At 27.5% G+C, this 20,669-nt stretch overlaps 9 protein-coding genes across 9 annotated transcripts; 3 read left to right on the top strand and 6 right to left on the bottom strand.

Moving 5' to 3' along the window:
* Window positions 1-1,646: 1,646 nt before the first annotated feature.
* Window positions 1,647-3,743, bottom strand: VNE69_12069 (protein transport protein SEC24; the record flags this gene model as incomplete). The annotated part of the gene is made up of 1 exon (XM_065475157.1): window positions 1,647-3,743. The coding sequence occupies one exon, from the start codon at window positions 3,741-3,743 to the stop codon at window positions 1,647-1,649; it is 2,097 nt and encodes a 698-aa protein (XP_065331229.1).
* Window positions 3,744-4,029: 286 nt separating this feature from the next.
* VNE69_12070 (DNA ligase 1 (DNLI1)) lies at window positions 4,030-5,805 on the bottom strand (the record flags this gene model as incomplete). The annotated part of the gene is made up of 1 exon (XM_065475158.1): window positions 4,030-5,805. One exon carries the CDS (start codon window positions 5,803-5,805, stop codon window positions 4,030-4,032), a length of 1,776 nt encoding a protein of 591 aa, XP_065331230.1.
* A 1,367-nt stretch (window positions 5,806-7,172) lies between these two features.
* Window positions 7,173-9,053, top strand: VNE69_12071 (glutamate-tRNA ligase (EARS1); the record flags this gene model as incomplete). Its single annotated transcript, XM_065475159.1, has 1 exon — window positions 7,173-9,053. The coding sequence occupies one exon, from the start codon at window positions 7,173-7,175 to the stop codon at window positions 9,051-9,053; it is 1,881 nt and encodes a 626-aa protein (XP_065331231.1).
* A 146-nt stretch (window positions 9,054-9,199) lies between these two features.
* VNE69_12072 (transcription initiation factor TFIID subunit 11 (TAF11)) lies at window positions 9,200-9,625 on the top strand (the record flags this gene model as incomplete). Its single annotated transcript, XM_065475160.1, has 1 exon — window positions 9,200-9,625. One exon carries the CDS (start codon window positions 9,200-9,202, stop codon window positions 9,623-9,625), a length of 426 nt encoding a protein of 141 aa, XP_065331232.1.
* A 173-nt stretch (window positions 9,626-9,798) lies between these two features.
* On the bottom strand, window positions 9,799-12,864 carry VNE69_12073 (condensin complex subunit 1 (CND1); the record flags this gene model as incomplete). The annotated part of the gene is made up of 1 exon (XM_065475161.1): window positions 9,799-12,864. One exon carries the CDS (start codon window positions 12,862-12,864, stop codon window positions 9,799-9,801), a length of 3,066 nt encoding a protein of 1,021 aa, XP_065331233.1.
* A 273-nt stretch (window positions 12,865-13,137) lies between these two features.
* On the bottom strand, window positions 13,138-13,713 carry VNE69_12074 (uncharacterized protein; the record flags this gene model as incomplete). The annotated part of the gene is made up of 1 exon (XM_065475162.1): window positions 13,138-13,713. One exon carries the CDS (start codon window positions 13,711-13,713, stop codon window positions 13,138-13,140), a length of 576 nt encoding a protein of 191 aa, XP_065331234.1.
* Window positions 13,714-13,866: 153 nt separating this feature from the next.
* VNE69_12075 (uncharacterized protein) lies at window positions 13,867-14,385 on the bottom strand (the record flags this gene model as incomplete). The annotated part of the gene is made up of 1 exon (XM_065475163.1): window positions 13,867-14,385. One exon carries the CDS (start codon window positions 14,383-14,385, stop codon window positions 13,867-13,869), a length of 519 nt encoding a protein of 172 aa, XP_065331235.1.
* Window positions 14,386-16,857: 2,472 nt separating this feature from the next.
* VNE69_12076 (homeobox domain-containing protein 13) lies at window positions 16,858-17,211 on the top strand (the record flags this gene model as incomplete). Its single annotated transcript, XM_065475164.1, has 1 exon — window positions 16,858-17,211. The coding sequence occupies one exon, from the start codon at window positions 16,858-16,860 to the stop codon at window positions 17,209-17,211; it is 354 nt and encodes a 117-aa protein (XP_065331236.1).
* A 127-nt stretch (window positions 17,212-17,338) lies between these two features.
* Window positions 17,339-17,839, bottom strand: VNE69_12077 (uncharacterized protein; the record flags this gene model as incomplete). Its single annotated transcript, XM_065475165.1, has 1 exon — window positions 17,339-17,839. The coding sequence occupies one exon, from the start codon at window positions 17,837-17,839 to the stop codon at window positions 17,339-17,341; it is 501 nt and encodes a 166-aa protein (XP_065331237.1).
* Between the last annotated feature and the right edge of the window lie 2,830 nt (window positions 17,840-20,669).

Below are 20,669 nucleotides of genomic sequence, written 5' to 3' on the forward strand. Positions count from 1 at the left end.
AAGGTTAAAAAAGGTAGAAGCCCTGACGATATTGAAGAAAATGATTACGTAAGAAGGAAAAAACTGTTAACTGAAAAAGAGAATAAGTTAGATGCAAACTTTGATGGAATCTATAAAGTCATAAAAAAAGGGAAGAATGGAAACTATGAAATTGAAGGTTTAAATGGAATGCGATACTCAGTGAATCGAAAAGACTTAATGAAAATTGAAGAGTCAGATCCAATAGATTGGATTCTTTCGAAGGAGGGGAGAGTGTCAGGCTGCAGACCTGCACTGACGATACGGCTTCCAGTTAAACAATAATAATTGGACCTGTCAAACATCTCGAAGTAGTGTAAACAAACATTGAACATTTGACATGCACAAACTAAAAGTAGGAAAAGTGCATGCCACATGAAGTACTACTACTTTAGTAGAACTTTGGTTTCTTGTTTGTTTGTTTATATCTCAAAGAGTTTGACAGTTAATCTAATTAACTATTTAAACGGAATTTACCCCTAACACACAATTCCGATGAGCAACAAAAAAGATAACAACTCAAATAAATATGTTAACTTAGACTCACCCTCTTCTACTTCGGATCAGGCTACATGCCGGATCACAGAGAGTGTAATAAGGCGACTCAATAAAACATAAGAAAAAATAAATAATTTAAAGTAAAATGAAACGTGTAAATAGTTAGACATTACTTGTCCATTATGTGTATCAACGTGCACAACTTTGATACTTTTTACATAACACTTATAGTCCATGAGATTCATCAAATGACTTATTTTCTGGGGATGTTTGAATTTGAGAGTCGTTTAAATTTTGGCAATCAAAATTCATGTGATTTATTATTACGTCATTACGCGGGGGATTGAATAAGCACTGAGAAAATTGAAGGGCAATTTAACACAATCTCATCTTGCCATAAATTAGGATGCACAAATTAATCAAGTCCATGCGACGAGAACCGTTGTATTTAAGCGAAAAAGATAAACGGGTATTCTTGAAGTTGATTTATGAAACTTGTGTGGAGAGCAACCTCCTGGGTTTTCAAAAAGTCGTAAATTAGTGCCACTCTAGTAATTGCAGTAATTCTATGAGAAAAGGCCCTGGCTTTTATTTTTTAGACGGGCTTCTTCGAGATAAATAGACCAAGTAAAGAAAAGCTTTCTTGGCCTAATTGATTGGGATTCTGTAACACGGTGGACGAAATTAGTGTGAGACTACGTATAAATAAGCCCATAAAATTAAATATGTAGGTAAAGATTATAGTGCCTATATTTGTATTGTATAATAAAGTCTCTCTTTCAGACTCTATTATCATGCTTAATAATCATATTGGCTATAACTTTTTTAACAAGCCTATGGTAATTGTTCTTTTGAGCAATGTCAAATGAATACGGCGGAGCTTGCTGCACTCAAAACTTTTTAAAGTAGTAGAATAAATAATATTCGCACTTGTTTGAACTTCTGTACAACCTAATGAAGGGTTCTTCTTGTCCTTTAAAGTAAATTCATTCTTACACTTTTTTTTATGTTTTTTAATTTTTTAAGGTTTATATACTTTTAATTAGTTTGTTTCTTTGAACAAACAAACTGTTTTATTCATGCATAAAAACTATAAAAAGACACAATTTGCATAAAATATTGATTTTTTATTATATGCTATTTTTTATCATCTCAACAAATTTTGCATAAGACGGCATTCCATGAAGACTATCTTCATAAAAATGTGTAAAGAATATTTCTCTTTGTAAATTTGCACTACCATCGTCTTTTATAAAAACATAAAATGGATTAAGAAATCTGTCTTTTTTTAGATCATTGATTATTTCTATAACTCTCATACTAAAATCATTTTCTGGTGGATCAAATATAAATCTACCAGTCATTTGATCAGGATCGAATAATAAGTCGGAAATTTCTTGTGGACAATCTTTACCAATAAAGAAATATATGGTCACACCTGTATCTAGTAAATACAGTCCATTAGTTTCTAAACAATCGAGAGTTAGATTTTGTTGAGAAATTTCTTCATGATGTAAAGGCAATAAAGTAGGGTAAATTATGGTATCAATTAGATTTGGATATGAGTTACCTAATAAATACATGTAGTAAGATCTAAAATCCAGAGGAGTATAAGATACAGGCCGCAGAGGAATAGATTTACAAAGAGATAGGACTAGTAGAGGAAGATGACTCAGTTTGTCAGGTAGATTGTTGACATTGAATGAATTTGTAGTCTTAGAATAAGCTCTTAAGATGGAAATAAGACTGGCCGAAATATAAGCCGAACCTGATTCCTTTTTCTGGATTTCATGATAGAAAGATTTAAGAGCCAGAGATCTAGAAATAGCGTAAGAATCTATTGATTCATAAAATGGAATATCATAGACAGGAATCTTGAAGTTTATGACTCTGATCATCCTTGTCCCATTTTTAGTAGTGCGCATAAGTGCGACTTGGACTGAAATTCCATCTGCCTTGATATTGTCGACTACTTCTAAATCAATATTGAATGTATGTGGTGGTAAGAACCCAGGGAAAGAGAGTAAATCGATAGTTCTCTGAGTCAGAGATCCATTATATTCCTTGATGAATACATCTTTACTAGTTTTTATTCTACACACAGAGTCGTGACTCATCCTAAGATCGAAATAATCCACCAAATCTTTATTCAGTTTTGTAGCGAAGACCAGATCTGATCCGTCGAAATTTGGATAATAATAAAGCATACCACCAGTAGATTTAGATAAGACAGACAGAGTAGGCAGATCTATATTCAGTTTAGGGAATAAGAACTGTGTAACAGAGATCAAATGTTTAGAAAATAATTGAGAAAGTTCCTTATAGAAGATATTGTCAGTTTTCAGAGATTTACTTGGATTTATGGCGCCCGGCCCGAAATTAGGCGGAGTGCACAAAAAAGACAAGATCATGGCGCCAGATTTACAGACGATAGAGTGCGCAGTCTTGAGACAGTCCCCGTAATTATTCTTTGTACTTTTCATTTCTAAGAAGTGTCTAGTCAAATTATCAAATTGAATTTTCTCGTTGAGACTGAAAAGATAGTCGTCTTTTATAAAATAAGGCACAAATGACGTGTCAGTTATGACTGTAAGATTCATTTTCTTATCTAACAAATGTATTTCAGAATTGAAGAACATGAACATCATTTTTGATCTCGGGTCAAATGCAGATGAGTCTATAGAATCCAGTATTGTATTTATAATGACTTGATACATTTCATTTTTAAGACTCTCGTAAGTTATTTCTATTAAGAAACAAAATGTCAAGGGAGATGGAGATCTCACCAGATATGTGTCAGGAGCATATGTGTCGTATACAGTAGATCTCAGTTCTACTCTGTCATACGAGTTATAATTTGTTATAGCATTTTCTTCCAGTTTAAATTTGTCTGTATTTTGATAAGCCATTTTCCTGTTAGTCATGAAGAAAGGCGAAGTCAGTTCGTTCAGACTGAGACAAATATTGCATTTCCACTTGAAACCAGGAGATAATATTTGGATAAATGGATTTATGTACGATTTGCAAGATGAGCATCTTATGATCTCCTCGTCTGAGATGGGAATATCTTCCTCGTTGAATAATTCAGGAGATATGTTTACAGTAAAAGGAATGTCTGATTTTTTCATTATTGTTAGATTTGTAGGGATGCTTGTTATTGTGGAAGTGTAGTACTTTTTTTCGTCTATTAATGAGTAGGAATATTCCTTTTCTTCCATGTTTGGCATTTGAGGGTCATAAGCAAACAAATTTATAGGCAAAAGATAAAATAGATCAGAATCAAACAAATTCTATAGCACTGAATCTTATACCAACTACACTATAAGTATAGATAAGTTGGTATACAAAAATTTATTAGATTTAATTTTGAAATAATATTAATCTTATACATTGAATTAACAAGATATTCCTAGTCCTTCTCACGCTATTTTCTCCTGGACGATAAAGATCTAATAGTCTATGTGGATTTAATATAAGTCTAAATTTAGTTATATATTTAAGATTTATTAGTGCTTATATTTCTTCTCCAGCCTTGCCTTCTTGTTCATATTCTTTATAATTCATTATTATTTGATTAGAAGTCGTAGCATCAGTCGCCTTTTTATCTTCCCTTTCTTTCAGGAATCTAGGGAATCTTAGTGAATATCCTTTGTCCTCATACAATCCACAGCAATAAATCGGAGACACAGAGACAGCAGCCGCCTTGACTTCCCACACAAACTTGGGAGATATCCACACATCTGGTTTAGTCTGGTCTTTATACCTTACAGAACTAGGAGTAGACACTACAAAATTATTCAATTCTTCATACAACTTATTCAGTGTCGAGTCATCAAATCCTGTGCCTATTTTACAGACAGTCTCAAATATTTCATCTTCTTCATTATAACTCGCAAGTAGAAATCCACCATACCATCCTGTTCTCTTACCTTTTCCATAATAAGCTCCTATAACAACAAGATCAAATGAATCTGACGCATTGTCAATATAATCCTTTTTTAACTTGATCCACGAATTACATCTCAAAGATGGTATGTAATTTGATCCTTCTCCTAATATCTTGATCATTATACCTTCATAATTGCCACTACAAGACATTTTAAAGAATTCGTCAATTTCTTCAATATTTTCACAATTTATGTGTTCTGAGAAATAAAACTGGCCTTCTACTTCCGAGAACTCCCTGTACAAAACTTCTCTTCTTTCTTCTAGAGTTTTATTTATGAGTTCTTTACCATCAAAAAACAGGATATCAAACACGAAGACACAAATATTCACTCCTTCTCCCTTAGAGAAATCTTTTCTTCTTCTAGTAGACAATTTCTGGAAACTTAAAATCTTCTTCAAATTTGGATCATAAGCCACTACTTCCCCGTCAATCACGAAATCTTTATCAGTATTAGATTTTATTATGACGTCACTGTACTTGTCACTTGTATTCTCTAGATTTCTACTATACAAAGTCATCTTCTTATTATGACGATGAATTTGTATTCTTTCTCCGTCATATTTGTTTTCACATGTAAATTTGTGATTTTCTACTCTTTTAAATGCACTAGATATATTTTTAGTAGGTTGAGCCAACATTGGTTTTAGAGGTATACCTGGTACAATATCAAAATCAGAATCAAGTGAAGATATTCCCTTTTCTAATATTACTTTAGTAAGTTGTTCTAAATCTGGTCTCCGATTGTAAGCTTCTTTAATTTTGTCCATATAACTATCATCAAATACTTTAGCTAACGCTGTCAAGACTGTTTTTGGCCTGAATTTGATCTTCAGATTTTCCTCAAAAAGTCGAAACATAAATTTCACTTCTATTGGTGAACACAATGAAATCAAGTCAAGCATTTTCCTCATTTTTGATGTTCTAGATTTTACTCCATTAATTTCTGAAATATTTCTTAAGCCTTCTACTACATCTTTGACACCTAGAGTTTTCTTAGAGATGAACAACCTCTTGATTCTATAAGTCATGCCTATAGTACCAAAATCCCCTGTTTTACAATATTCACTTTTCAAATGTTGAGTTGTTTTACCAGTGGACTCTTTTAAGACATCGAAGATTATTTTCTCACCTAAGTTTAATTGTTGATTTTGGTATTCTGGGTAGATTGTATGAGTACAGAGGTATAAGACATAAATGAGATCATCTTTCTTTTTGGAGATGATTGATGAATAATAAGAAGATAATATGTCAGTGATTTCTAGTCTACCAGATATTTGACTTATTTTTTCCATGATCTTGCTAAAATATAAAAATGAATTGACTTCTGGATTGTCAGACATTTAATGTGGGTAAGAAAACAAAGAATTAGACAATATAAACAATATAATTAATATGATAAGTAGTTGTATTGAATACAATTAAAACAAACTTGGGAAGTATTTATTGAATTACAAGGACATTAATAAGAGTTAAAGCCAAGAGATAGAAAATATATTAGCTTGAAATTGCCAAGATGTTGACACGATTGTAGAAAAAAAACTTTGAAAGTAAAAACAAATGTCAAATTCTATGGTGTTCATATCGTCTTGTATATTAAATTTGTGAAGTTGCTTTGGCCAAGTGGTCGAAGACAGATTTCGAAGCCCAGGGCATGAAAATATTGTAATGAAATGAATTATTTAGAACAAGGATGATGGAAATATCCACGATAATCACTAAGTTAAAATAATGAAACTTGTATACGTTAAGTCATAAGGGGATTAGCATCTAGTGTAGAAACTCAGCTTAATGCAGAAGATATAATATTATAACCACTTATCATATATAGTAAAGTATCTACTAGTTGTAGCCCATGGCTGGTGCTTTCTAAGATGGCATGGAATTTAGTAACCAGAAGAAGTAGAGCAATAGAAAGTCTCGAGGACACTATCATAGAGGATTCATTATCATGGGATTGAAACTAGTGGTCAATGCAGTCGCATCAAAATGCGGACTTTTGATGTGACTGTGTGTGCAATACAGATGATTGTGGAGACCTTTGAGCTAGTGCGAAGATGTACTCAAGATTTATTTAAACGCACGAGAAGTATTTTCGTCGCAAGAAGATAATGGATGCAATTTTAGATATCAATGGAAAGCGTATTTCGTGCCTAAGCCCTATGGCCACAGCAGAGCTTGCAGCTATTGTAAGTTAATAGTATGTGTCAAATGTTTTATTTGGATTTTCCATCCCCTCTTTCGGAAATGTTTTTAAATACTTTTTGTAGCCAATCAAATCTGTCCATTTGTAAGAATATGATTGGTCAGTATTTGATCGGCTACGACAGTATGAATTTTAGTAAGTAAGAATCTCACAGTAACAAATGAAGGACATTTTCAATACAATCCTCAAAATTCCTATGTAAAGGTCTTTTTACCTCAACTTGCACAGAAAACAAGATGAACTTTGTGTAGTATTTTCTACTTGCATTAGATTTTGTTTGTTTTTTAACAAATTCAAAGATGCACTTTACTGATAATGCTGGATTACATTTTATATGATTCCTAGATATTATCATAGACATAAAGAAACTTTTTATAATAAGTCTAAACAGCTTGACAAAATACTCATATAAATTACAAAAGTATATACTATTTTAGACGCAATAGTAGTTAAAATATTATTTGTACTAAATTCAAACATTCTTTTCTTGATTTTACCCCATAAATGACAGATACAAAAAAGTTGGATTTTCTTCAGTATTTGTTAATTCACAAATATAATCAAAAAATCCCCACCAACGAAGAAAAAAGTCTAGAAAATTATCTCAAAGATTTATCTATCAGTAAAGATCTCGATATTCCTAAAGATATTAATTTACAAGACTTACTAAATCCAGATCCTTTAAACATAAAGCAGACCCTGTTTAATCTCAATGACTCTCTAGATTCCTCTAATAATTTAGTAAATGACATAATTTTCTGTCTTATAAATTCAGACCCACTCACTTTGAAGATTTTCAAGGACAAAGATCTTCCCCTCTCAAATCTCAGAAATATTTACGACTCCGCTTTCAAATCCAACAAGCCTTTTCTTAAGAATTTCAATACTAAAGATAAAAAGCCAAAAGAACCAAAGAATCAAGTTTCTTCTCCCCTGGTGACTCGTTTCTGCCCAGAGCCCTCTGGCTGTCTTCACATTGGTCATGTCAAGGCTCTTCTTGTGAATTACAATCTTGCCACTAATTCTAATGGTAAGTTATTATTGAGATTTGATGATACTAATCCTATTAAGGATTATGAGAGATACGAGAAAGAAATACTTAAAGATTTAAAAACACTGAATATTTCTGTGTCTAGTATCACTCACAGTAGTGATTATTTTGATTATTTAGTAGATAAAGCTTTATTTTTAATTAATAGAAATTTGGCTTATGTCGATGACACAGACCAAGAGACAATGAGAAATGAAAGGTTCAATGGAATAGAATCAAAATCAAGGAATAATACTGTAGACTACAATTTAGAGATATTTAATAAAATGTTACAAGGAGAAATAAGCACTTTTTGTTTAAGGGCCAAGATAGATATGTCAAATTTGAATAAGACGATGAGAGACCCAGTAATCTACAGATGCACTAATAAAGAACATTGTAGAAATGACAAGTACAAAGCATACCCGACTTATGATTTCGTGTGCCCATTAATTGACTCTTTAGAAGGAGTGACACTTGTGGCCAGAGCTGACGAGTACAAAGATAGAAATGAACAATACAAGTGGTTTCTGAATGTTTTAAATTTAGACAGTGTTTTATTAAGAGATTTCTCTAAATTAAATCTGGCTGATACTTTACTAAGTAAAAGGAAGATAGAGAAATTAATACAAGATAAAGAAGTCTCAGGCTGGGATGACCCGAGATTGTCTACAGTACAAGGAATAAAGAGACTTGGTCTAGAAATGAATACCCTTAAAGAATATATAAATTTACAAGGGTCATCAAATAAGACTAATATTATAACATGGGATAAGATATGGGCCATGAATAAGAAGATGATAGACCCAGTAAGCCCCAGATTCATGGCAGTACCCAGAGAAGGGTGTTTTAGAATTAAGATTAATAATCTAGATAAGGATTTTTATAGAGAAATCCCTTTACATAAAAAGAATCCTTCTTTAGGAAATAAAAGAGTCTTTTTTTCTGGGTCTCTCCTCATTTCTCTGGAAGATGCCTTGTCTTTAGAAATTAATGAAGAATTTACACTTATGAATTGGGGAAATGCGATAGTAAAAGAGAAGATTATGAATGAGAAGATTATTAAAGTAGATTTAAATCTAGAAGGAGATTATAAATCTACTAGTAGTAAAATATCCTGGATTTCTGAATTGGGGAGTGTTTTAGTAAAGACAGTGGAGTATGAGAATATTCTGAAGAATGACGAGATCAATCCTGACTCTAAGAAGGAGATCTTTTATTATGCGGAGGAAGCAGTGATTTTCTTAAAATTAGAAAGACATTTACAATTTGAAAGAATAGGGTTTTATTATCAAGATAGTCCTTTTATATTTCATTTAGTCCCCACAACCAAGCAGAGAAGAAATCTAAAATAAATATACTTGATTAACTTAATAAAATATTTAAATTTGGTATAATAGTTTAATTTAAAATAAAATAAGACATTTATACATAATTAAATATTTACAAAATACAGTTTTTACATAATTAAATATTTATTTTATTTATTTTCCCTTTTAAAATGAAGGAAGAAATAACTAAAAATGAAAATATTAGTGACGAAGAATCAGAAGCACTAGATTTAAATACTTCAGACTCAGAATACAATGAAGACTTCTCTAAATACCAAGGGGCTATTGATGATCTCCCTGAGGAGGAACTCCTCAGGTATGAGACATTTAGAAGATCAAATTTCCCTAAAAATGTAGTGAAGAAATTTATAGCCTCAGTCATCGGCCAGGCTGTAAATCCGAATTTGGTCATAGCAGTCAGTGGACTGGCGAAGATCTACGTGGGGGAGATGGTGGAATTAGCCAAGGAAATACAAAAAGAGAAGAATGAAGAGGGGGCGCTTCTTCCTTCTCATATTCATGAGGCCCATAGAAGAATGTATGGGAAGATCCCTCACACTACAGTTTTTAAGCAAGCCCCATGGGATCAACATTAGAATTAAACTATATATATTTAATAATACTAATATATTTTATATATTAAATATAGTATTATTATTATACTATATTTAATATAGTGTAATTATTATAAATATTGTTTTCTTCTTATTATCTAATCGTACTATATAAAATATTATTATTATATAAAATATTATATATATAAGTTATTTTAACTTGTATTAATTTCTAATTGCTTAAATTCTTCTATGTGTTTTATGTCTTCTATAAACTTTTCATTAAATCCAAATTTGTTATACATAAATCTCATTACTTCTTTATTCGTCTCCGCCCTAAGTAACTTAAGGAATATCGTCTCTCTACTTCTATCTTTAAGAAGTGGGTTAAAGAACTCTATAAACTTATCATATCCTTCTACACTACTACTAATCTTCTCATAAACTACAGTAGTAATAAAATGACTACTCTCTGATAAATTAATAATAATATTCCTACTAATATTCTTAATCTCTTCATTCTCATCATAAATCAAATTAGTAAGATAAACAGAATTAGAACCAAGTCTGAGAATATTCCTCCTTAGTAAATTATAAATAGTCAGGAGGGAATTCTTCCTTACAGAAATGTCTTCATCTTGTAAACAGTCAAATAATAATTTAGTGTCATTTTCTACTAAGGAATTGTAAGACAGAAGGAAGTCGCCCATGGCAATGACAGCATTGGCTCTAATTTTGAGATTTCTATTAGTGAAAGATTTAAGGAATAAAATCTTATGTTCTAGGAAATATTCTGAACTTATACACATAAGCATAAATAAAGCCAAGTGACTTACTTCTTCCAAATCAACATTACTAATATTAATAGATTTGTCTTGATTAAATTTGTCTTGATTAGATTTGTCTTGATTAGTCTTGTCTTGATTAAATTTGTCTTGAATAGATTTGTCTTGATTAGATTTTTCTTGATTATTATTATCATGGTTTTCAGTATAATTAGATTTGTCTTGATTAGATTTGTCATGGTTTTCTCTATTATTAATATTATTTGTAATGAAATTGGGTATCATTTGACTGAATTCATAAAGTAAACTCTCTTTGTTATACAAAATATCATGCTCTTTTAAATAAAAGAAGAAATCTGAGATTTCTTCTTCTGTTTTATCTTCTAATAAATCTTCTGATTCCTTAAAAATCTTTGATTTTTCTTCATCTTCTTCTAAAAAAGATTGTAAACTGATTCTTGACGCATTTATACTCTTCCTTCTCTCTTTAATTTCTTCAGGTACTGTCATATTAATCTTCTCTTTCTTATTTTTATATACTTTCTCTAATATCTCTAAATATTTCATATGACTAATTCCTATACATCCGACACTATACACTAATTTTAATAAATTAATATTCTTATGACTCATCTTAACAAACAAAATCTTAATAAAATGTTCAGGATTTTTACTAATTTTGTATATCAAATTTATACTGTCTTGAATTACACAATAATCTAAAAAGATCATTTTTATTAGATTGTGTATTACAAGATTACATATTTCTGAATTATTATCTTCTTTTTTCTTTATTTTACATTTCAATATATTTGAGTAAATCTTTAATCCTTGACATAATTCTTCTGTATTTTTTACACTGAATAATATTTCAGTGACAATATTTAATAATTTAAAATATCTTGAATTTTCTATATATCTACCTAAGCAATATAATAAATAAGAAGATGACTCTGAATATGAAGATTTACTTGACATAATTTCAGATATTAAATCTTCATAAATATTAATTATACCTCTTTTATATAATTCTCTAATTATTTTTAAATATGATTCAGAAGGTTTTTCAGTTATAAATTTCTTAAGGAAATTAATTATTGAGATTTTTCTGGATTTTAATCTTATGATAATATCTTTAAAACAAGAAATTATTGAGTCATTTTCCCAAATCAAATCAAAAGTCTGAGAGAAGGAATCTTTAGATCCTTCTATGTCGAAATAAAGACATAATTTGACAAAATCAAGGAAGATTTGATTATCTTGTACTTGACCAGAATTTAATAAACTCATGACTTTATCTAAGATTGATTTTATGATGTCATGGAATTCCTTTAAATCTTTATAGTATTTTATTCTATCATTATCTACATTATTATCTATTTTATCAAGATCTATTTTATCATTATTTAATTTATTATTCACATTGTCTTTTACTACATGAGTCATATTTATATTATTTTCATCTTTATTTTTTATATTATTATTCACATTGTCTTTTACTACATGAGTCATATTTATATTTTTATAATCATTATTTACTCTGTTATTTAAATGGGCTTCTTTGAGACTCTCTTCAGTTATAAAAGGATTATTAATTAATAAATTATTACAAATTGACACTGCTTTCTTTCTTACTAATACTGTCTTATCTAATATCCTCTCTCCTATACTCTTAATTATCTCATTTCTCTTCTCTAATGGTATACTATTATTCTCAAATAATTGTCCCAACAAGGTCAGGGCTCTATATCTCACATTAAAATAAATATCATTTAATCTCTCTTTTAAAATATTCAAAATATTATTAATTTCTTCTAAATCTTCTTTATAACATTCTACTACATTATAAATTATCTCTAAATAACAATTCCTTAAATAATAATATTCTGAATCTAAAAATATATCAAAATATTTATAATTTAGAAATTTGATTTTTTGACTTTGACTCAAATTTACTAAAACTTGTCCCGTATTTTTCAATATTTGCGAATTTGTTTGTTTCACTGATGATCTAATAAATACGTCACTAATTTCTGGTATAAACATCAATATAGCATAAACTATTTCTGATGAACTTTCGTTCATCATAAAATTATACAAATAATTAGTAATATTAATATGTTCAGAACATATTCTAATATTTTCAAGTATTAATAATTTTATCTCGTTGTTCTTTTTTTTATCTTTTGATAAATCTAAAATTAAAAAAATGATTTTTGTAATCCATTCGATTTCTTTTGAATTTTTTAGATTTTTGAAATATTCTAAAATTTCGAGAATTAAAAGATCTTCGTAATTATTTTTTAGTTTTGTGGTTAATTGGAAAATTAAAGGGAATGATAAGGAATAATCAGAAGAGTTTTCTTTTATAAGTTTGAAGATTTTGGATTTGTTTTTGTAGTCGTCTGAGATGTTTATTAAAGAAGAGTATTTTTCGTAATTTTCCTCTACTTTTTGTTTATGCAGGTTTTGAATAATTTTTTCTATTTCTAACATAAAAAATGAGGGCATCAAAAAAGACATTTTAAAATATTATGAATAAATGTGATTTATTTATAAATTTGTAAAATCAATTTGTTTTTGCATTTACAATTTGTTTGTTTATGCAGTTATTAATTTGTTTGTTTATGCATTTACAATTTGTTTATTCTTTAGCATAAATAAAAAATACTAGTTTATTTTTTAGCATAAATAAATACTAGTTTATTTTTTAGTAATAAAAATGTACTGGTTTATTTATTAATACAGTACTAATAAATTTTTGATTCTTTATTTGTTCTTATTTATGTAACATGTAAATCCTTTATCTCGTCTCTTTATCATTATAGGTGGATCAGTCTTCCCTAGACAGTTCAATATTTCTATACATTTGTATCTCGGCACTCCGCTTTTTTTGATTATTTCTTCCCATAAGATCCCGTCCTTGTGGCTCTCTAAAATCTCGAGTATTTTGATCAAGTGGCCTTTACTTGATTTTTTAATATTTGAATCTGCCAGGGCTCTGCTCAATAAATCATTTTTAGTATCAAATAATAAACTTGTGTCTAGCAGAGAATGAGACATGTCTGGTGGTATAATTTCTTCTATTTTGATTCTTTCTTCTTGTAAATGTTTCTTATTTATTTTACTGGTTTCTTCTTTTTTTAATATTTTGCTGACTCTTTCCAAATCTGGTGTGAGTCTTTTATAAGAGACTTTTTCTTCTTTAGTTTCTTTTTCTATAGAATATGTGTCTATTGAGACTAATAAAGATTCTAATTTATAATTAAATATTTTTAATTGTTCATTTTGTGTTTCTATTTTTTTTATTTTTGCCCTAATGTCTTTTAAGAAATTTTCAAGCATAAAAAGAGGGCATAAATAATATCTAAATATAATTAAAATGTCTATATTAATATTATAATATTTAGATATAATTAAAATGTTTTTATTATAATATTTAGATATTATTAAAATGTCTATATAATATTGTATTAGCTTTATTATTAAGTTTTGTTTTTATCTTTTTTGCTTTGTTTCATTAATCTTCTCAAGTCTTGTTTGTACTGGTTTGTAAGTTAACCCGAAGAAATGTTCAATATTCTTAAACTCAATCGTATTCTTAAAATTCTCACTAAACTCTTTCCACACATCTTGTCCTTTCCATTGGACTCCATCCTCTGCTGTAATAAAATACTCTGTCTTCTTTATCTCACAGAGATAGGTCATCTTTGTACTGTCTTTATATGACTGGTAGACCCTTCTGGCCTTGTAAACTAAGCCACTGTCTTCTTCATTTTTATTATTTCGAGATATTTCTAATATCTCGAAATATGTGTCAGGGCCCTTACTCAAGGAGAAAGAGAACTCTTTAAGAGGCAACTTGTCTTCTTGTTGTAAAATGGTTTTTAGTACTTGCTGCTCTTTAATCTTCTCATTTATTTGTTTTTCTAGTGCAATTTTCTTACTATATAATTTTACTCTAGTGGTGAAGACTCTAGAAAAAGCAGTGTAAATTGATTCCTTTGGTAAGCCCATAAAAGGGTCAAGAAAGAACAAAACTTCATAATATAATTATATAATTACTAGCGTATGCTTTCCCGTTTTGAAAACGGGATCGAAATGTTTAGTTTTTTAATATGTATTTCCTCTTTTAATTTTGTTAAGTTTCCATTTTAGGATGATTGAATTTGACAGGATGAAGACGTCTTTTTTCAAAAATACTTTTTAGTGGCATAGAATGATTAAGTTGAGTTTAAAACACTTATAAGTTTCATTGAAATAATTTTGAAAACTCCTAAAGCTCAATTTTTAACACTTTTATTCAAAATTATAGTTGGTCAAATGTTTTTACAATTTTTCGTGGAAGGGTCAAATAAATTCTAAAAAACGATTCTGACGATATTTTGGAACCGAGTTTAACAAAAATAATAATTAAAATTAAAAAGTATTAACTAATAACATACACACTTAGAATAGTCAAATTATCGCCATAAATCTATATTTGATATTTAAATAACATAGAAAGCCTAATATATATAGTTTAAAAATTTCAAATTGACAAAAAAAGAGGGGTAAAAAATTAAATAAAAATTCTTTTATATATATGACTAGCGTATGCTTTCCCGTTTTGAAAACGGGATCTAAATGTTTAGTTTTTTAATATGTCTTTCATTCTTAAATTTTGTAAAGTTTCCATTTTGGGATGATTGAATTTGACAGAGTTTAGACATAATATTTAAAAATACTTTTTAGTGACATATAGAGAGTAAAATGAAGTTAAAAACACAGAAGAATCTTTATGGGATAATTTTAGAACTCTTAAAGCTCAGTTTTTGATACTTACATTCAATTTCTTCTTCTGTTAATTGTTTTTAGGATTTTTCGTAGAAGGGTTAAATAAATTCTAAAAAACGATTCTGACGATATTTTGGAACTGAGTTTTACAAAACAAAGAATTAAAATCAAAATGTATTAACATACAGTACACGCACTTACAATTATCAAATCAAAACATTAAATCTATATATGATATTGTAAAAACTTCTAAGGCCAAAATAAATAGTTTAGAAATTTCAAAGTCACAAAAAAGAGGGGTAAAAAATTAAATAAAATTCTTTTATATATATGATAAATAATAATATAATTATTACTAATAAATTAATAATATAATTATTATATTATTATTGTTATTATATATTATTATATATTATTCTTATAATATTTAGAGAGGATCACACCAGCAGGGACACGGCGAAGGGATCTGAATCAAGAACATAGATAGAAGGTGGTGTGACAAGATAGAGTGCGCGGCAGTAGAAGTAAATTGAAGAAAATAAGCATAATATTATTATATTTATATTATGTTGGTAATATCAACTTGATTCATAATTATAATAATGTTTAGAAAATTTCAAAAGAATAAATTCTTTTGGATCTTTAAGGCATAATTTTCTGACCCTCAAATTTAAGTGGTCGATTTTAGTTCTATTTGGGGCAGAAATCTCAAGCTTCTTCCTCTCAGTATGAAATATTGATTCTGATCAAGAATGCATTATAAGTCATAATTTTAAGGGTAGGTCATTTTATTTTATTTTCATGATTTCATCTCGTACATGTCCATTTAGAAAATTCATATTTCTAATCTTATAGATCTCTGATCAAATTTATTATTTCTTTATGCTAAATAAATTTTAGATTATTTAAATACTATTTTGCATAAACAAAATTGAAAGTGTAAAAAAAACATGCTTTAAAAGACTGATCAATAAAAAGCGCATTTTTTTAATATTATTTGATATATTAAATCTATATACATACTAAAACAGTATAGCCTTGTAAAAATGCGAATTCTAATTTAAAAAACAAGTCTTAGTTATAAATGCACAGTTTTATATATAAAAGGCTTATTTGCAAATATAAGTGCCACAGTTTTGTGCTAAGTGCCTTTATATTTAAATATAAAGGACTTTCTTCAAGTATATTTGATATATTAAATCTTTATACTTTAGTAAATCTTAATCTTCTTGTAACTTGATATTTTACAAGTATATTTGATATTTTACAAGTACATTTGATATTTTACAAGTATATTTGATATTTTACAAGTACATTTGATATATTAAATCTTTATACATACTAAATTATATCTAGTCTTATAATTTCTTTAAATTTAAATTTTAAATCTTTATAAAAAGTCTTTCTTCTTATTATCTCATTGTATATTAAATTATGATCTCTGACATATTTGTTTATCAACATTTTAATAGACACGTTTATTAGTCAGATAAATGGAAACTTAATATTAAAAATTTTTAGCTTCATTTTATTGTCTCTTAACTTATATTGTCATTTCATCAAATTTATACCATTTTTACTAAAAAATAAATAATATTTTCTACCTATTCAAAATCATATTTAATTAATTTTTAGCTTTGTTTTCTATTTTATGACGTTATCTGACATAATAAAACACAACAAGTGTATTTAAACTAAAAAAATAGTATCCTTATGTTCATATCCCCGAAAGAATGGCAAGGAATACTAGGCCTACTTAAATTAACAAGATACACAAGATACGACCAAAGATACGGCAGACAGATAAGAAAATCAAGATTACAAACTTGTGTATTAAATCTCGTCTTTGATATTACAAAATTCCCAAGTACAAGTACTATAATAGACTTGGCATTATTAATTAATATTCATCCAAAAAGTATACAGAAATGGTTCCAAAATACAAGGCAAACAATAAAAAAGAAAGGAAGAGAAGAAGACGATAAGTCAAATGAAACAACTATAGTAGACATATCAGTGCCGATATTATATAAACTTATAGAAAAAGCTAAAAAATGCGAAAATTAAAAAAAAATGTATTAAACTTCTAAATTTTCAATTTACACGTCAAAATTTTTAATTTAAAACATGCAATTTTATTAAAAAAACATTTGTGATGATTCAAAATGTTTTTTATATACGAAATAAAATTTAATTATAAAAAAAACGAGATAATCTTCGCGGTGTAAAATATTAAAATGCAAATTATTATAACCTTAACTAAAACTTTCCATTTAAAAAATCTTCCGTTATATTTCTGTAAATTAAAACTGCCATTCATTACAAAAGACTCGGAAGTCTCGTAATTACTTAAAAGAAAGTCAACTTGCTCTGATTTCTCTTCTACTAAAATTTTAATATATTCATTAAGAAGAAACACATGCTCAGTATCTTCAGCAATATTAAGAAGCTTATTTTTCCTATGAAGAGATTCAATATGTGCAACAGCCGATAAATTAAAACACTTCCTTCTTTCTTCTATGTAATCACTTAAAACTTCTTGTTGAATATCGCAAGTATCAACTAATTTGTCATTAGACTTAACAAGATATTTAATTTCATCTAACAAGTTATTATCATTTAGTTTATTCTTTTTTAATTTGTAAATTTGTAAAATATTTTTAATACTGTCTAAATTGTGTGTAAACTCGTTCATAATAAACAAATAAATAATTCTTAACAAATATTTACATGTTTCAGAAAAAAAAACAAGTTTGACATTTTTTAGAATTTTTATATTAAAAATTAATAAAAATAAATTAAAAATTAATTTTTTTGAATCTTGTAAAAAAAACAAAAAAGTTTTAAATGGACTGAAAATGAGGATTAAATAACTTTTAAAAGGTTACGAGTCGAAAATTTAACAAGTCAAAATTTGTTTGTTTATTATAACGTCATGACGTGTCATTTTAACAACAAATCAAAAGTCAATAAACATTCTTAAATTTAAACAAACAAGGACACTTAATCAATTTCGAATTTGTATTATAAGAACTAAAATTATAAAAAAAATAGTACCTGGCGTGAAATTTTTTAATAAGTTTCTATAAAAGTACTTTAAAGTTTTATTTAAATTGATAAAATTAGATTTTGTATATTTGTAAGATTGTCAAGTGTGAAAAGACAAAAAAATCACTTTTAAATTTATTTAATTATTTACCTGTAAAAATATTGTATTTGAATATATTATTGACAAATAAATAGTTTTTTATAATAAAAAATTGCTGTTTAAGATAGTTTATATCGTTATAAATTTATTGATCATTTTTTATATTGGTGATTATATTAAAATTTTATTGTATGAAGTCATCAATATAATATTATACTGAATAAGAAATTGTTGATTTTAATATATTTTAGAGCATTCTGTCGCTAAGAACATGCTTTTGGTCTTTTTATTTGTCATTAATTTTAATATATATTTCAAAAAAAAATCAAAAAATGTCAAAAGTTTAATTTACAGTTACAGTTAAATATATTGATAGATCACAACAGGTCATATATTGATTTTTGTCATGATCAAAAATAGAAATATCGCGCGATATAGAACAATTACACAGTTTTCCCATATAACGCTTAACGTACTATTAATATCCACCTGACAAAATAATTATGACTACCTGTAACACATAACTTCCCCTAGGAAAAATAAAAGAGAGAGATTTAAATAAATTATTACTGAAAATATAGGCGAAACGACAAATCATGTTTTTAAGACATAACATTACTTACTCAAATGGTGGGGAAAATGGGAGGTTTTCGTCTATTTTTATTCAAATAGTCTTCAAATAGGCTCTACAAATACTTCCTCAGTGCATTTATATTGCGACTGTTGAAGAACTTCTGTTTATTGGAACTCAAAGCTATATTTAAGTCAAAAAACAGAATTCTATGATAAACTATTGAGAATTGGTTGTCCCAAATAAAAAATTCTCATCGCGATCTCACCCACTTCCGATATTCAAACTATATGAGAAAAATTAAACGATTTTTTCTATGAAACTTTATAAGAAGACTTTTTTATATGTTTTTTGATCTTCACAGAGCATTTAATTCATATTTAGGCAATATTAGTTATTTTTCCTAATATGGATTTAACGGTAAAAAGAACCTGAAATAAAAAAACCCTGAAAAATTTATAGATAAAAATAATTTATGAAAGGGACAACATTTATGTAATAACACGATAAAAGGTCATCTAATAAGTTATAATGTTTTTTAAGTATAATAAATAGAGCTCAAAAATTGAAATATAAATTAAAAAGACTATGAAACAAATTAATGTAGTTTTATTATGATAAATTCCAAGAAAAATACATATAGTAATTTTAAAAAAAACTTTCTCTCTATTTTTTATTTTCTAATAGTAAAATTTCTAATTAAATAAATTAATTAATTTAAACAACTTAATATTGTTTTGGTGATATTTAGAACATCTACAGCCAAAGTAAATAAAAAATTCTTTAGTTTTAGTACAAATGTGTCACATAATAGAGCGATTACACAGGTAAATAGTCTTTAAAATACTTTTTAACTGATGATTTTATCATGACCTTAAGAAATACATCTAGAAGCATATGTTTATAAACACGTGTACAATAACATAATTAAGACGTACATTGAACTTGGTTTTAAAAAAAAACCGTATGATCATCTAAAACTAAAAAAATATTCAAAAAATGTCATTATTTTTTACTAATGACAATGACTTAATGTCATAAAATCTATAAATATTCAAGTTAACTTTGATCAAATATAAGTAAATCATTATTTGTCTCATTAAAATGTTGGTAAAATAATAATATGCGTTTCGTTTTTTACAAACAAATGTCGAAAATATAAATCCAACCTTATGATTCTATTTTTGTGCCAATGAGTCATATTTTAAATTTTGTAAGCATAATGAATCATAATAGTATGAGAAATATAGATTATTCATAAGTCTAAGACATGCTCATAGAGTATGTACTATAAAGATAAAAATAAATTATTTTAGTAATAAGATCAAAAAAAAGTTCTAAAAACTTGTATTTTTTTTAATTACAATAATTAATGTTTTAATTCCCTTATGCTAAAATTAGATGCAGTGCAACCAGTGCCAATATTATACTTTTGATAATTTTTTTTGTATTAATTAGTGACAACAAATGTATCTAAAGGTATGGAAATACTGTTGGAGGACTCGTGGCCCTAATATCAAATAAAAAGCAAAATTTTCGCCTAATGTCTTTTTATAAGCATGAAAAATTAGAAATAGTATCAATACGCGAGTAAACACTTTAGATATAGTTTTATGAGCATGTAAGAGTTTAGTCGACATAAAATATGCAGCTAATTTTACATGATCCATAGGAATTCTATTAGGCACTTATTTTGCTATTTTAATTTGAAAAATCTTAAAACGTCCCGCTTTAAAATTAAATATTGATGAAAAAAAAACTTTAGAGTATTACAAACTAGAATTAAATGCATTGAAAGTGCGTACA

The sequence above is a fragment of the Vairimorpha necatrix genome, chromosome 12, assembly GCF_036630325.1.
Source record: "Vairimorpha necatrix chromosome 12, complete sequence".
In the NCBI taxonomy this organism is placed as follows: Eukaryota; Fungi; Microsporidia; family Nosematidae; genus Vairimorpha; species Vairimorpha necatrix.